Source organism: Mauremys reevesii, linkage group 2, assembly GCF_016161935.1.
Source record: "Mauremys reevesii isolate NIE-2019 linkage group 2, ASM1616193v1, whole genome shotgun sequence".
Classification (NCBI taxonomy): Eukaryota; Metazoa; Chordata; order Testudines; family Geoemydidae; genus Mauremys; species Mauremys reevesii.
Window position 1 is genome coordinate 90,579,947 of NC_052624.1, and position 18,165 is coordinate 90,598,111.

Genomic DNA, 18,165 nt, shown 5'->3' on the forward strand with positions numbered 1-18,165 from the left:
TTGACCAGTGCATCATTTATACGATACATAGGCTAAAAATCTGATAAGAAACTGGAAAATTTAGTGATGCCAGTTACCTTGTATTTTGCCTTTACTTAAGTAAGACACATTAATGATTTCAGACAATAATGGATTCAATACCTCCCCATTTGATTTTACTAAACACAAGAAACATGGCTCCAACTCACAAATAGCCACACTAAGGTCCCACCACTAGCAAAACTAGTTGAAACTCAAGGTCAGTGGAGATATATTTGTCTCCACCAGACACAATCTGACCCCAGGAAAACAGCAAGATGCATCAGAATCTGACTGAACACAGCCAAGAAAAAATACAAAGAATTCATCGAACTGTACATCGTCCAGAACAGAAGCACTAGATGAGAATCATAGAGATGAGAACCCTTCTTTGCCTGCATAACAGCCACAACATGTCACATTTGACTTGGCTTGGGAGAACAATGACCAGCAGTAACACTCTATCCTCCCTCCCACGTTTGCATCTGTTGCAGGTCATCGGTATACCAAGGTGATCTGTGAAGATGATCTATGGGAAGGAATCATTTAGAACCCAATGTATCAGTGATGAACAACAATCTTCATATTCTACTAGCTCACAAATACAGGAGACTACAATCCCCTATAAACATCTAGAACCCTTCTGGTTCCATTAGTCTCCAGGGATAGACTAGTGAAATGGATACTCCATTCATTACATCAATACAAGTATCCAAGCACGCACATACGCAAAAACAAAGTAAGTCAGATACAAAGCTGTATAGTTCACTCCTAATTGTATCCTGTAAAAAAAAAATCATAGTTTCAAATAAAAAACCCTTGTGCTATGGATCCTGTCGGGCCGGTGCCAAATTATTATGAATTGCTGTGACTGATGTGAATGAATGTGGTAAACATGAGCTGGTATGACTTGGTATGTCTACTTGCCAGAGGATTCTGGGAGCAGAATTCTCTTAGCATTAGATGAATGATGTGAAAAATTATTGGAATTGCTGAAACTGTATTTGAATGGTTAATAATGGCTCGAGCTGCATGTATGTTTCAGCCTCGAACTTTGGAATATCAGCCAACAGGGACCAGCTCACAAAGCAAAGAAGACATAAAATCATCGGATCAATGGGTTTGATGCGAGCTGACATGAGTCAAAATGACCCTTTCTGGATGACATCACGCTAAGAGCCTAAGCGAATGATTGATGAGAGCGTAAATGTTGATTGAGCTTTGGTCTGGGTCTGTTCTGCAGCCCCTCCTTCCAAAATATTAATTAGAATATACCAGTAATAAACACCCACAGCGCATATTTTTGGAACATGAGACTCCTTTGAGAACAAAAGGGTATATATGCTAAGCACAGTAAATTAGCTAAGCTAGTGTTTCCCAATTAACCTCTAAAGAGGTTCAAGACTGTGAGACAGAAGTCGTCAGGGTAACCAGACCCCGCCTCGAGGGATGTTTGTTGAACTTTAGAACCAGAGGTGGTCAGGGTAACCAATACCCTGCTTCGGGGGGCCTTTGACAGACCAAGTACCTGAAAGGGGATAGAAGAGAAGAGAAAAAGTCTCCATCTAGAATTGGTAGATATACCTGCTTTGTTTGCCAATCAGGATCCTGTGTAAGGCCAACATAGTTACTGAGGGTTTATGCTTGGGGAGCTGAGGCTTGGGGGAAGATGTTTGCTCTGTAACATTACCTGCTTGTGCGATTCTTTCTCAAATAAATTACTGTGCATTAACCATACTGTACCCGAGTCTCTCACTGATACTAGTAATATCCACCCAGCTGTGGGCCATTAAAGATCCATTTAAACAGATCCCAGACAAAGCATTGAGGAAGTACAAGAGATTATAACCAGAAAAAAAGGCTTTTCCAGGGGCCACTTTTTACACTAAGGAAAGTTTCAGCTCTATAGTACTGCAAGTTAGTTATAGGAAAATGTCATTTTAATGGAAAATCCCTGTACGGCATAGTATATGTTTAAATGGTAACTTAATTTTATTTTAAAAAAGTTATTAGAAATTGCTGCTGAGGTGGTTTGGGTAAGGTGGGGAGGAATTTGTCTACTCCATAAGAACAAAAAAAAAAGATTATCTGTCACAAAGCTTTATTCTAATCATTTGCTTCACTGTTAACTTTAATTACACACTATGAACTTTCCTGTAATTATGCAACTTGGGAAACTGCCAATTTTTCCTTTTGAATGTTAAAAGTTCTTTAATTTCTTTCAAAGTCTCAGTATTACTTCCGTCAGTGAATACCATATATTACATGACTGCACCTTTTAAAAGCAGAGCCTCTAAGAATTGCAATAGATTTTGTAAGTGGAACTGCTGTGTACTTTACTGAAGTCACTGATATCACCAAAGCCATTAGTTAATTAAAAAATAAAAAGGAAAAATGCTAATTCCACAGCAAACTTTAAAAAAAAAATCCAGAAGGTAGCAAGGAAACCATATAATTAGAGACAAATGTGCTTTCTTTATACTAAACAATCTTTTTCTCAAGAGACCCCCAATCACATTAAATGGTAAACAGACAGTGAAATTCAATGACAATTAACATAAATGTCCAAATGAAAAACCCACAACCAGTTGAAAAACTGACCTGAGGTGGAGGAGAAACAGAATTGTGTAAACAAAAGAGCACATTCTATTTATTCTAGAGAGAAGTGTCTTGCTGAACTGTAGCTAGCAGAAAGAGAGAGCGGAAGGAGGAAAGAAATCAAAAGGCAAGAGGGGAAGGTTGTTCAACTTTATTTGTTTTTAATTATTTCTATTTCAGAATTTCCACAACACTGTTTTCTTTCTTCTTTCAAGATACAGAGTTAACCGCCCCCGCCCCATTCTCCTTCTAATAGCCTTGTCACCAGGTCTTCTGCCATCTAATCCCCTAAACTTTGAAGGCCCTTTTTTATTCAGTTCACTAGGCCTCCACCCTTTTATCTCCTTCAAGTATCTACACCAAAACCTTCTGCAAGGCCTACAATCTTAATTGTTCCCTCTTAGGCCATGTCGACACTACAAAAATAAGTTGATCTAATTTACATCAGCATACCGCTGACACAGTAATTATGTCACTTGTGCATGTCTACACTGTGCTCCTTGTGTCAGCGGTGCACATCCTCACCAGGAGCGCTTCTGTTGAATTGTGGGACAGTTTCTAAAAAACCAGTAACAATCGACATAAGCAATGCAGTGTTTACATGGACACTGTGTCAACCAAACTACACTGACTTTGACTCTATGCCACTCGTGGAGATGGAGTTATTAAGTAGACGTGGGGGGACAGTTACGTTGGCGGGAGTGAAATTTAATTGTAGACACTTACATAGTTAGGTCAACATAAGCTGCCTTAAGGGTATGAAGAAAGGCTGAAGGAAAGTAACTAGAAAAAGAAATCCAGACTCACTCTCAAGATGTGTGCATCAACATCTTCAGCAGCCACATGTTCTTATCAGTACAGCCCTGCCTTCCTTACCCATGGTCTTTGTCCATAGGTCTCGTGCAGTTTCTCGCAACTGAGGGTATGTCTACACTGCAGACAGACACCCACAGCTGGCTCCTGCCACCTGAGTCAGGCTGATGGGACTCAAGCTGCAGGGCTGTTTAGTTGTGGTGTAGATGTTCCGGCTCGGGTTGCAGCCCAAGCTCTGGGACCCTCCCACCTCGCAGGGTCTAGAGCCTGGGCTCCAGCATAAGCCCAGACATCTACACTGAAATTAAACAGTCCTGCAGCCCCAGCTCGCTGCAGGTTTTTAATTGCATTGTAGAAATACCCTGAGACTAGCGCCACAGGGTAGGGACGTTGTCTTATTTGTCGGCACTGTGGCACACCTGTTTATAGTGCAATACGCTTGTTAATTGTGGAATTCTCCTGCTTTAGCTGAAGGCAGAGAGAAGGTGAGGTGGCATCTTTGGGCAGGAAAAAGCTTGAACATTCTGAGCACAGAAGCTAGAGATTTTCAGTAGCGATGAGAAAGAACCATACAGTGATTATGCAAATCTCTGACTCTGACAGGCTACCCTCCATTACTAACCAGAAAACAGAGGTTTGTATAATGCATGGTTAACTATGGACTGAACAAATGTACAGTGATTATGCAAATCTCTCTATTCTAACTATCTATTGGTTGTAGCATTCTTCTCAGATGCTCTCCCCACACACTCACTCTACTTATTATATACTATTTAATTTTAAACAGAATTGCTTCTCATGGGAAGGAAGGAATCAGGAAGACAGGAGTAGGGCCAGATTATTAATATTGGGACAAAGCAGCATGGAGCAGTGGGAAGAACAGAGATCCAGAGGGAGAAATACTGGGAACCAGAGGACAGGAGGCAAGTGGAAGTAACAACTGGGTAAAGGTGGGCAGGTGGGGTGAGGAATGCAAAAGGAGAAGGAAGCAGAGGCAGGTGAGAGCCATGCAGGAAGATCCAATAGGGAGCTTGACAGGAGGAGCATGGCCTGCTGGTATATAGTATAGTGTCTGGTTTCAGAGTAGCAGCCGTGTTAGTCTGTATCCGCAAAAAAAACAGGAGTACTTGTGGCACCTTAAAGACTAACAAATTTATTTGGGAGGCTGTCTATAAGCGAGGACTGGCCTGTCTCCCAAGATCTGTGAGAGTGAGGGATCATCTTTAAGGATAGGTTGTAAATCTTTGATGATGCGCTGGAGAGGTTTTAGTTGGGGGCTGTAGGTGATGGCTAGTGGTGTTCTGTTATTTTCTTTTTTAGGCCTGTCCTGTAGTAGGTGGCTTCTGGGTACTCTTCTGGCTCTGTCAATCTGTTTTTTCACTTCAGCAGGTGGGTATTGTAGGTTTAAGAATGCTTGATAGAGATCTTGTAGGTGTTTATCTCTGTCCGAGGGATTGGAGCAAATACGGTTGTATCTTAGAGCTTGGCTGTAGACAATGATCCCTCACTCTCACAGATCTTGGGAGACAGGCCAGTCCTCACTTATAGACAGCCTCCCAACCTGAAGCAAATACTCACCAGCAACCGCACACCATACAACATAAACACTAACCCAGGAACCTATCCTTGCAATAAAGCCCGATGCCAGCTCTGTCCACATATCCATTCAAGTGACACCATCACAGGACCTAATCACATCAGACACACCATCAGGGGCTCGTACACCTGCACATCTACCAACGTGATATATGCCATCATGTGCCAGCAATGCCCCTCTGCCATGTACATTGGCCAAACCGGACAGTCTCTATGCAAAAGAATAAATGGACACAAATCTGACATCAGGAATCATAACATTCAAAAACCAGTGGGAGAACACTTCAACCTTTCTAACCACTCAGTGACAGACTTGAAGGTGGCAATTTTGCAACAAAAAAACTTCAAAAACAGACTCCAAAGAGAGACTGCTGAACTTGAATTAATATGCAAACTAGATACTATTAACTGTGGTCTAAACAAAGACTGGGAATGGTTGGGTCATTACACCAATTGAATCTATTTCCCTATGTTAAGTTCTCCTCACACCTTCTATGGGCCATCTTAATTATCACTTCAAAAAGTTTTTTTTCCTCCTGCTAAGGATAGCTCATCTCAATTGATTAGACTCTGCCTGTTGGTATGCATACTTCCACCTTTTCATGTTCTCTGTATGTATAAATATCTCCTGTCTGTGTGTTCCATTCTATGCATCCGAAGAAGTGAGCTTTAGCTCACGAAAGCTCATGCTAAAATAAATTTGTTAGTCTTTAAGGTGCCACAAGTACTCCTGTTTTTTTTGAGTATAGTGTCTGTCAGCTACAGTGGCAAGGAGATGAGAGACGTGAAAGTGAGCTGTTTGCCTGTGATCAGAGTTGCAGCACTCCGGGAGCACTACAAACTTTTGATCTCAGATTTGTTCAGGTATGCTGCTTAAAATGGTGCATTGGAACAATGCAGTTCGGTGGGATGAGTACTCTACTGGAAGGATGATCTTGTGATTAAAGCACAGGAATGGAACTCAGAAGTTCTGGGTTCAATTCCTGGATCTGCTACAGACTCTCTGAGGGAGTTTGGGAAAAATCATTTAATCAGCCTGTGCCTCAGTTCCCCATCTATAAAATGAGGATAATAAGTGCTAGCTTTCTGGGGTGTTGTGTGAATAAATTAATTTATATGTATAGGCACTCAGATACCCTAATAATGGGGACCATATAAGAAGATAGATGGAAGAACAGACATCGCTCGATGAATGGCAATGACTAAACTTGGGACAATTTTAGCAAAAATTCTACATAGTGAAAACAAGCTGAACCAGCATGAAGGGATTAAGTGATATTTAAATAGAGGTTAATTATGTGTGAAATGCTAAATCCCATTCTTAATATAGTACTTGCAAAATAAAGATGAATATCAGAAAAATAAATGAAATGTAGTGACTATATATATTCAGTAGAAAATTTCCCTCCAATGTTAAAGTCTATTTAGGTTGCTTAAAAATTATGGCCTACTCTCTTAATTGGGATCAGAGGCTGTATATTGGAGTGTCCCAGTAAAGAGTATTCTACTCTAGGGCTGAGATTTTCAAGGGAGTCGGTTGCCTAATTCTCTTTTAAAAATAAAATAGATTTCAACATATAGTCTCTTAGTTGTGTTTCTTTTAAAACCTACTTTCTAATAAGTAATAATGTTTCCATTTCTTTTTTTATACAGAGTTTAATATTCATTGCACTCCATGTTACTGCTGCATTCTTTAATGGCCACATTAGATCTGGGCTGAAAGAGAGAGGTCTTTAAAGGGCAGATCTTATTGTCTCCTATTATGGTGACATTCTGCTTATGGGTCATCATTGGACTAGATGTCAGCATGCCCTTTGCAATCCTCTCAAGGCTTTGGCATTATTCTGTTTTATTCAAAGCTGTAGGTTAATGAATATCATTTAAAATTCACTTTTAAATGGAGCTTTCCACATACCATATTTAATATTCTTCTTGGAATTTTTTTTTAAACTAACACTGATATATATGCAGGGGCGGCTCTACAAAGTAGGCTGCCCCAAGCAGCGCGGAGCGCTGCGCCGCCCTTCCCCAGTCCCGCGGCGGGTCCCCTCTTCCTGCGGCTCCGGCATCCTGGGGAGGGCGGCATTTGGCTCCGGTGGAGCTCCCGCCGGCATGCCAGCGGGAGCTCAACCGGAGCCGCGGGAAGACGGGACCCGCCGCAGGCATGCCTGCGGCAGGTCCGCTCGTCCCGGGCTCCGGTGGACCTGCCGCAGGCATGCCGGCGGGAGCTCCACCGGAGCCAAATGACGCCCTCCCCAGGATGCCGCCCCAAGCGGGCGCTTGGCCCGCTGGTGCCTAGAGCCGCCCCTGTATATATGCCTATTGTTTTTCTTCTTGTATTTAGTCTTCTTTAAATAGGTCTCTTCTTCTCTGCAATTGTGCCATTTAGCTGTGCCAACTATCTCAGGAATATTTAATGACTTTCTGGACTTCCACTTTATTGATTTTCTCATCCTCCACTCACTTATAGTAGGTAGGCTTATAGAGGGCAAAATATTCAGTTTCAGGAATATAAAGATCAGGATGTTCACATGCTGAGATTATTGTCTGTTAAATGCCTCTATACATAAGGAAACAACATATAACTCATTGCTATCAAACTGTCTTTAGAATAACTAAGGTAGGAGGAGGAGTGGGCAGGAACTGGCGGGCAGGAGTGGTGTGTGCAGAGTGAATCATGCTCCGGCTCTCCCTGCATCCAAATGAAATACATCATTTCCAATAGCTTCCTAGCAGGAGTACCTTTATCCCTAGGACACTGTTAATAAGGTCAGTTGACAAGGTGTATTAGACACACTAGAGGAATCTTTACTAGGGAGATACGGTCAGTTTTTGGCAGAGTTAATGGAATGGAGCCGGACAGAGAATTCTGCTTCTTGAGAAAAAAAAAAAAGAAAATCTGCATATTTTTTACAGAATCTTTCAGATTGGACTTCATACATAACACAGGGCATAAACTTATTTCCTCCCTTCCTTTGCAGGTCACGTTACAAAACATAAAGGCCATTAATACTACTTGAATCAGACATACAACACTGGAGCATTCATGCAAAGCTTTCACAGAAAGCTGTGGTGTTCTGCGCCCTGTGGCTTTCTGTTCAGTTGTTAATTACTCTTTGGGATGTCAGGATCCCATCTGTTTTCCTGGAATTATGATTTAAAAATATGAAATAATCTGTGTGAGCTGTGAAACTAAAATGTGTGAAGTGGGAAAGAACCCTTACCCGGATATATGCATCCTGGTGGTGTTTGGCAAAGTACAGCATGTTGTCAAGGGCAAGCATTCCTGGAGGGGTTTGTGTAAAATCCATTGCTGGGTTTACATGATTCTGTGAAAAAGAGAAAAGGTTTACATTATAAATATCTGCACAAAAGCCATCACCCTCATTATTATTATTCATTTGTACTACCATACTGCTTAGAACTCCCATCACGGACCAGCACCCCACTGTACAGACCACTGCATAAATACAGACCAAGCAGAAGGACCATGCCCTGAAGAGCTTACAATCTAAAGACAGTTATTATCCCTGGCATATTAATCACTTAGTCTTATAATTATACAAGGTTGACTTTGCAAATGCAGAAATGACTTAGGAGCACAAATCCCACAGAAAGTCAAAGGGACTTGTGCTCCTAAGTCATCTAGGTGCTTCTGAATATCCGGCCCATAGCATTATTTCTTACATTTAGTAAACATATGTGGATAAATACATATGTGTATATACTGATATATACCAGTATGTCTAACAATACAATACCTATGGCAGGGGTTCTCAACCTTTTTCTTTCTGAGGCCCACCCAACATGCTATAAAAACTCCATGGCCCACCTGTGTCACAATAATGGGTTTTCTGCATATAAAAGCCAGGGCCAACGTTAGGGGGTAGCAAGCAGGGCAATTGCCTGGGGGGGGGGGCCTCATGCCACAGGAGTCCCCTCAAAGTTACATTGCTCAGGCTTCGGTTTCAGTCTCAGGAGGCGGGGCTCAGGCTTCAACCCCATGCGGCAGGGCTTCAGCTTTCTGCCTTGGGCCCCAGTGAGTCTAATGCTGGCCCTGCTTGGTGGTCCCCAAAACCTGCTCATGGCATCCCAGGGGGCCTCGGACCCCTGGTTGAGAACCACTGACCTATGGGACTATATCAAAGATGTAATGAAGATAAGTGAAAGTTACTTAGTTCAGTAGGTAATGCTTAAGATAGATTAACTGTGTTGGCTCTCATAACCTTCTGCACATAAAGGGTCATGAGGAGAGCTGTGCAAATTTTAGCAGCTTCACTTTGCAGGGGTTCTTGTAAGCATTTTCTCAGGTTTCTGAATTTCTGCACATCTGAATTTCAAATTTGTGCTTGGGGTTTGAACGAATCCAAAAACTCTCAGCAGAACACGGTTGAAACCAGGTCAAACTTGGCAACTTCCAGACCAAACTGCAAAAACCTTTAATTTCACATGCTTTGGACGCAAAACCACAAATCTGTGCAGGTTTGCTAGTGAATCTTTTGATTAAGGAGATATGAAATGTATGTTTTAATTAAGTTCCATGGAATTCAAGGCTTATGTAAATGTGAACATTTGCAGAGTTCTAGACAACAGTACTTCATAGCTCTTAAAAGTAACTTTTTCAAGCTTCTCACAAAAGGATAGAATCATAGAATGTCAGGGTTGGAAGGGACCGCAGGAGGTCATCTAGTCCAACCCCCTGCTCAATGCAGGACCAATCTCCAGACAGATTTTTTGCCCCATATCCCTAAGTGGCCCCCTCAAGGATTGAACTCACAACCCTGGATTTAGCAGGCCAATGCTCAAAGCACTGAGCTATCCCTCCCCCAAGGGTATAAAGCTATCTGAAATTTTTGTTTTTCATTACACACCGTCTCATCAGGACTTCCTTTTCAGTGTCTTTGGGCTTGTCTGCACTTAAAATGATGCATCTGCACTGCTGTAGCACGTAAGTGAAGATGTTACCTTCACTGGTGCGGTTCTCCTGTTGGTGTAGGTTCTCCAAATCCCTGAGTCTACCCCAGGGGTTAAGTTGGTTTAACTGCATCACTCAGGGTTGTAGATTTTTCACATCCTGCATAACATAGTTATGCCAACCTAATTTCCTAGTGAAGACCAGGCCTTCATTTCCAACATTCTAACATACAGAAGTGTCCCCAGTCACTCAGAAACAGCATTTCCATTGTACACGACCCAGCTGAAAGAGGTTTTAAAAGTGCATTTATGATCACAAAAGTGATTGTAACAATGACAGAATTCCTATTCCACTAATCGACTCCCTGTGTTTACTCAGTCTCATCCACTTACTTCACTGATTTTACTTCTGTTGGCCCAGAACAGCCAATAAAGCTTTTAGAGATTGAGATGGGATTCTACTCCTTTTCTCACATCAACAGAATTGTTAATTAATTTCCATCTGAAGAACCTCTTACTTGTAGATATATGTGAGTAGAAACACAAGCAAGAGGAAACTACACAAAAATAGTTATCCTGTTGCTTTAAGAGACAGACTGAACTTGAATCAGGCTCACACCTCTAGCCAGGGAAAATTGACACACAAACCTAGATTCAAACATTTAGTTATTTTATGTTGAGTAAGGGGCAGGTTGATCAAAGGGGCATTTGAAATGCTAGATTTTAAAGAGGGATCTGGGAAATTCCTCTGGAACTAGATGAGAAGCAGGAAGGAGGAAAGATTACAAGATATAAGGGACAATAGCCTTTGCAGGGAGAATTCAGACTATAACAAGAGCTGTCTGAAATTTTTCAAAATTCAAATTTTTTCAACAAATTTTTCTTTGAATTTTAGAATATTGATTAAAAATTGGGACAAAATTCCCAGGATAATGAAGTCCTGCTTTTCACCAGCTCTAACTATTACACTTTCCCCCAAGTGATATATCTGAGCAAATATTGTATTGTTGAAATGCTGGTATAAATAATCTCAACTAGCATTCCTGCTATGGTAGCAAATTCTCTCTCACCATTAACATAAAAAATAGTCATATACTATGAAGGACCGTGGAAGTTGACAGGGGAGAGAAAACCAGGCGACATGACTTAGGGTGGTTGAAAGGGCCAGATGGGAAAAAGATGGAAGAAAGACAGGGATGTGTAACACTCATTGCCCAGACAGTGATATTAGCTAAATCTAAAGGGAACATACCTAGATGAGCTCTGCAGAATTCCTGAATAGGAGTATGTCTAGACTGCATATTGGCTGGCCCGTATCAGCTGACTCTAGCTCAGACTGTGGGGCTATAAAACTGCAATGTAGATATCATGGGACCCCATGCTGGGGGAGGGTCCCTGAGCTCAGACATAATGTAGTCATAGTCCACGGAACACATCTCGGGTATGTCTACATTGTAACAAAACACCCTGTCCAGCCTGAGCCCAGATATCTGCTTTGCGATTTTATAGTCCCACAGCCTGAGCTCAAGTCATCGGACACAGGCCAGCCGGGGGTGTTTTATTGCAGTGTAGACATACCCAAGATGTGTTCTGTAGACTGATTCCAATGTTTAAATCTGATCTCTCTGTGTTTTTAATACATTTTGTTTTGATTCAGACCTCTTGAATCTCAGGGCTCCTTTACACGCTTTTTTTTTAACCAATTAGTTAAAGTGGCACAACTCCCCTACAATGGGCACAGTAATACCAGTATAAAGGAGCTTATAGCACTATAGCTTATTTTGGTACATTTATGGAATTAAGCTATACTGACATAAGCTCCTTTATACAGGTATAACTGGAGAGGGGTTGTGCCACTTTAACTATATCAGTGTGTAAATCAACAGGGTTAAAACTGGTACAAGAACAGCATATAGACCTGCCCTGCTGTTTGCAATTTCACACAGACTGCAATGGGAAGGCAAAACAGACTTCCACCTGTAAGAAGAGGTAATGAAAGCAGCGTGTCTGGAGCCTACCCTGCCTGGGATATGCATTAGGGAGTCCTCTCCCGGAAGGTATGTCTCTTGCAAGGCTGGGTTGGGCAGACACACAGGAAACATCTGTTGTACCCTGCACAATAACTAAGTTTAAGGGACAAAATATAACAGTGAACATCTCAGCTGCACCTCCTCTACACGTACAACACTCTACAAGTGGAGCAGAATGATGTGCAAGCCATAGGGCACACATAGGGAACTATTCCTGGCTGATAGTTGGGGGAGGGGAACATCTTTGCACTGATAAACTAAGCACATTTAATAGGAAAGGAAACTGTGCAATGCCATTTTGACAATCACTTTTCAGAATATAACTGCATTTTAGGTTAAGTGCTACGCACAATTCTCTTCTCTTTGTCTTCAGCTCTAGGGTAGACAAAATGAATGTGGATAAAATACCCTTTCTTGGCAAGCATACAGTATCAACACTAGACCCAGTCCATTTTCTTTAGCGGTTAGCATTTCTTTTTTTGGTATCTACAATGTTAAAACCAACTAATAAGAAGTCAAATAAATATACGTTAAATACAAATAGAATATATAGATCAAATTTCTAGCCTGGTTCGGTGATCTTAAGTGACACGGAGACCACAGCAAAGAAATTATAAGAAGAGAAATCTCACCATGGCTCATTTCTCCAGACAGTGTCTCTTGGCACTGCTTGTTCAGTCAGAAAGCCAGACTGCCATCACTCATCATTTCTCTTTTGTTTGAGTCAAACCCATATGCCTACCTAAACTGTGGATCCTAATTTTTAAGTTCTCTCCTCCTATAACACTAGGATCCTCAGCTGCCGTAAATCACAGATCAGTGGAGCAATACCAACTGACAACAGCTGATGGAATGTACGGCGTGTACGAAACAATACATTTTATTTTCAATTCTTCAGCAAATCAGAAAACAAAATAAAACTGACATTTTATTAAAACATAATGATCTCCTTCTCTGAACATGTTTTGAATATTTATGGTTGAAAATATAAATCCCTCAAAAAGAGGGTTAAAATAAAGATACCAAACTAAACTATCTAAAATATTGTCATGAATAATTTAAAAAGTATCCAAGCCCTCAATCTATGACATAATTTATTAAAAACATGAGTCACAATGCCCAAGGGCAAACGAACTGCATCTGTTTAGTATAAAGTCTGGTATATTTCACTCATTGTAGAGAATCAAGAATGGGAAATGCATAAGGAACTGATTTGCTTTGTAGCCTAGAGAAGTTTAGTTCATTTATAACTTTTTCATAACAGACTGAAGAACAGTTACATATCTTTCAGTATCTGAGCAGCACGTGCCAACTATAGCTACTGTACTATATATGCTAAAAAAATCAGAATCATTGCTACCCAGCCACAGATTCAGGCACAATGCTGTCTGGGTGTGCCATCTTTTGGAAGGGATGTAAATCCCAAATAGAAATGTGTGGCTGGAAAAGACCTTGAGGGGTCATCTAGTTTAACCGCCAGCACTGAGGCAGGACCAAGTGTTCCTAGACCATCCCTGACAGGTGTTTGTCTAACCGGTTCTTAAAAAACTTTTGTGACAGGGATTCTATAACCTCTCTTCGAAGCCTATTCCAGAACTTAACTTCCCTTATTAGAAAGTTTTTCCTACTATCTAAACTAAATCTCCATTTCTGCAAATTAAGCCTATTACTTCTATTCCTACCTTCAGTGGACATGGAGAACAACCGATTTTCATTCTTTTATAACAGCCCTTAACATATCTGAAGACATATCAGGTACCCCCTCCATCTTCTTTTCTTAAGATTAAAGATGCCCAGTTTTTGTTGTGTTTTTTTTTAACCTTTTCTCAGAGGCCTAGTTTTTCTAAACATGTTATCATTTTTGTTGCATTCCTCTGGATTGTCTCACAATTTGTCCACATCTTTCCTAAAGTGTGGCACCCAGAATTGGAGACAGTCCTCCAGCTGAGGCCTCACCAGTGCTAAGTAAAGCAGGACAATTACCTCCCTTATCTTCCATGCAACACTCCTGTTAATATACCACAGAATGATATTAGCCTTTTTTGCAACTGCATCATTTAGTTGAGTAATATTCAATTTGTTATCCACTATGACCCCTCGATCCTTTCCAGCAGTCACCTAGCCAGTTATTCTCTGTTTCGTACTTGTGTATTTGATTTTTCCTTTCTAAGTGAAGTACTTTGCACTTATCTTCACTGAATTTCATCTTGTTGGTTTCAGACTAATTCTCCAGCTTTTCAAGGTTGTTTTGAATCAGCCATGGTGTGGACACATGACTCTTTTTCCTGTATAGAAGTCACGGGCAAAGGTCAACAGTTGACATTTCTATGGCCTCTCATACCGTAAAATAGCAATGGCCTTCCTTTCACTAAAACCATTCAAGAACATACCATAGCAAACAATCCTGCACTGGGTGGGGGCAAGACAGCCTAGATGAACTAATGGGAAATTTCCACATTAATTCCTAAAAAGACAGAGGAGATGATGGGAGAGATGAAGCCTGCTCATGTATATGAAATGCCTAATTTCTACCTTTTCCTGTGGTGGTCACCAAACTATTAGGATTCAAGGAGGCAGGAGTATTGGCCTTGGATTCAGAAGATGTGGGGTCTATTTCCTCCTCTATATCCGGCTCCCTGAATGACCTCAGGCAAGTCACTTGGGGGAAGATCTTCTCCTGGCTTCCTGTGGCCGTTAAAAACTGCACAGCGTGTTTCACAAGATTAGAGTTATTCTGGATAAACTCCAATTGGAGTAATTACATTCAACCTACCTAAGGTTTTCCTGTAATTCTAGTTGGATAAAGCATTATTCGTTTTCTGTCCTAAACTGTTGTATTGTGCTACTGGTTGCTTTTTAAAAGCAGCCACCTTCCACCCAAGAGATGGATATATTTCAGTGTCAGGAGTATCCTCATACATGGCATAATAGTGTATATGGTACAGCACAATAACGGTGTACTGTCTTTTGGCAACTGTTGACTTTTGAATGGTGACCACTATTTCTTTATTTTACTCCTAACCATGTTTTACATTTTTTCATGCTGTAGTGTATAAGCAATGTTAAATTTGAATGCGGGGGTTGGGGCTGTGTGGAGCCTTGCAAACTGGCTGTGACAGGTGTTGGATCCTGTTACCACTATTCTCCATATGAAGACCAGACTTGAGTTTTCCCCAGCTCAAAGAAGAGAAGTTATTTGATGGGAACACAGGGAGAGATGGAGGACCTTGAGTCTCCCCCTCAAAGACCAGCAATAGGGTTGTGTCCAGGAAAGAAGCTGGAGCCTCTTGGTAAAGTCATTATATAGTCAGAGTCTCACAAAATTTGGATAGCTTTTATGTAAGAGTCCAATCTGGTGAATGCTTACCTGAACGAAACCATTAAATCTTTAAAGTTGAATGTTATCAGTTATGACTGGAGGTGGCTCAAAGTTTTCCACAGAGAAAAGAACAGTATTTTCTGAAAAACGTTGATGAAAATTACCCATTTTCTAGCTAGCACTTGCTGTGATTTCTGAGAGACAGAACTGGTCATCTGCCCCAACCCTGAATAGCTTTTACTATACATTCCCTCTTTCTTTTGTATCCAAACCAATTCTCCAGGGATAGAAAGGAAAACAGGATAATCAATTAGCTCTGAATTGCTGGTGCACCAAAGTTAAAATCTTCCTTAGGTCAAATGTGAAAATTAGATTGGCATATACATGGCCACCAGCTGATCTTTGCTCAGGAAGAATTCTGAACAGAGATGGTATGAATGTTGCAAATTAGGTATATGGTACACTGACATAATTGTGTAGGGAACATTTCACAGTGACTGACTCATTCTAAAAATATCAGTGAATACCATGCCCCATACCTGAGCCTTTTCCTAATTACTTCCCACCTCTTCTAAACAAAGCATTTCCATATCTTCGCTTTAACAGAGTAATTATTTTAACCAACAAATGTGCGTACACAGAAAGTACTACACAGAAAATATATTTGTGAGGAGGTATTCAATTAAAGTTCTTAAGGAGGAGCAACCGAGACTTTTAATTTAACTGTACCATATTTAAAGAGGTTAGGCACAAGTTTCACAATACAATTTAATGAGATGGGACAATGGTATCAGGGTTTTTAACCACTGACATTCTAGAAAAATGAAACTGAGAAATATCAAGGAGAACATTCTTTTTATTCTCTCTCAAAATGTGTATTTTGATATTACCAAGCTTTCTCTGATTTTTGCATTCTCCCACAGTGACATTGTAGACAAAGGGAAAATTTAACTGGAGGACTGTTGAATAAAAATACAGCGTATCTTGAGTCAGATGTCTTTAAACTCAAAATTCAAGAGGCTCGTTTACTAATTAAAATTGTATATTTTTATAATCGTTAAAATACTTTTAGCATGAGTCATTATATGATACACACACAATCCAATAAACTCCCCTATGTTTCTATTAGCTAAATTTTTAACATAGACTTGCAAAATTGTTTGCCCACTTGCACAGGGTTTTCAGGGGGGATGGAGGGCTGGAGGTGGTTTGCTAGCAAGTAAAACATTGTTCATTTTTTCAGTATCATCATGAAGGTAAAGGGTGTACCTGGGCTGGTAAATTTTTATGATGGATTTGTAAGCCTTATTAATAACATGCATATGCTATTGTCTAAAAATAAAACTTACTTGAATAGATCTAATGCATGCAACTGTCTTTCTTGACAGATTTTGGACTTATCAATTCAACAGACCTGTCAATCTGCAAATAAATTATGACCTCCCCCCAGCATCTCCTCTCTCTCAAAACAAAACAACCCCACTCCATACCCAAAATAAAACAAAAGTATTTTTTGAAATCTGACCCCTGTGATAAACTCAGGACAGACAGCTGCAAGGGAGGGGTAGAAACCAGTCTCAGAGGGTTAAAAGACCCTCCTCCCTATCAACTGGGGGGTAACTACGGGTCAATCAGGTTCAGCTGATTAGGGGTTACCAAAGTATCAATTAGAATCAGCTGAGAGGGAGCTACCTGAGGTTAATTAGGATCAGCTGATTCCAACTAAGGGCTGCCTGAGACCTTTTTAAACCCTCCCCTGGGGGGAGGGGAGGAGAGAAGGAGCCCTGCTGCCAGAAGGTTAGGAGCAGCAAGACAGAGAGCCTCACCAGGAGGAGAGGCAGTATTCTCTCCCACAAGGGAGAAAAATACGCTAAGAAGGACTGGCGGAGAGAAGGAACAGACTTCCCCTGTGTCCCAAGGGGGACCATATTACCCAAGCCTGTCTCACCAGGGCTAAAAGCTGGGGAGACCGAGAAGGTGCCTTGCCACACCCCCCTATAGAACTCCAAAATCATTGGGCCAGATTCTCAGCTGATAGCTCCACTGAAGTCAATGGAGAATCTGTCCCTTTATGTAATTTTTTAAAGAAAAGAGACAAGTTTATGATCAGCATTTCAAAACTGTGAATGTTATGCTTGCGTGACCTAAATAGAGCACTAGAGCCATCAGATTAAGCATAGTCGTGCAATTCAAAGTGCAGTATTTTATGGGTTTCTGAGTTTAGCTAATTACATTTTATCAGCATGTTTTAAAGCTCCCATGTGGCTCCAGTTCAACTGTACATACAATTTATACAATAGTTTTACTGTTCCACTGAGTTAGCTCTCTGGATATGACACTCTGTAGCTAAAAGTAGCACACTGGAACCACCATATTCACCACTGTGATAGGATTATGATGTGTTATGGATTACAAAATATGCCTTGTGAGGTATCATTTTCAAATACTGATTTGCTGAACAATAATATCCTGTTGGATTATATATACTATTGTTGTATTATGAGGTGTATATATATATGTTACTGAAAATATGTTGTGTGATGGGAACACCCACAACCAGACTTTCAATTACAACAAAGGAGTTGTTAAAGGCAACACCCAATGCACTATCCCAGAGACTTCTTGGAGAAGGCACATATACAATGGAGACTACTTGACCAATTGGGACAGACTGACACCCCCATGTCACAGCAAGGATCTTTCTAATAGCTGGAAAAGTGTATAAAAAGAGAGACAGTGACATCATCACTTGGCCTCTTCCCCCTCACCCCACCTCAAGACCTAGAAGAAGGTCTGGAAGAAAAAGACTCTGAACTGAGGGAATTTGGTCCCAGGCTGGAAAAGGGTCCAGTCTGTGTACTGAAGAACTGTAAGCTG

The 18,165-nt window shown here is 40.9% G+C and overlaps 1 protein-coding gene across 8 annotated transcripts in view; it reads right to left on the bottom strand.

The window, feature by feature from the left end:
- The window catches only part of ELMO1 (engulfment and cell motility 1), a 448,062-nt gene that overhangs the window by 223,853 nt on the left and 206,044 nt on the right, over positions 1-18,165 (bottom strand). For 7 of the 8 annotated variants that reach the window (XR_005593822.1, XM_039523397.1, XM_039523400.1 and 4 more), the window contains one exon: positions 8,250-8,354. Coding sequence is in view for 7 of the 8 variants with exons in the window: in XM_039523397.1 (XP_039379331.1) it covers positions 8,250-8,354 (105 nt within the window). In the remaining variant the exon portion in view is untranslated. Of the gene's footprint in view, positions 1-8,249; positions 8,355-12,057; positions 12,063-18,165 lie in introns of all 8 variants that reach the window. The other variant, XM_039523402.1, reaches the window with a different exon arrangement.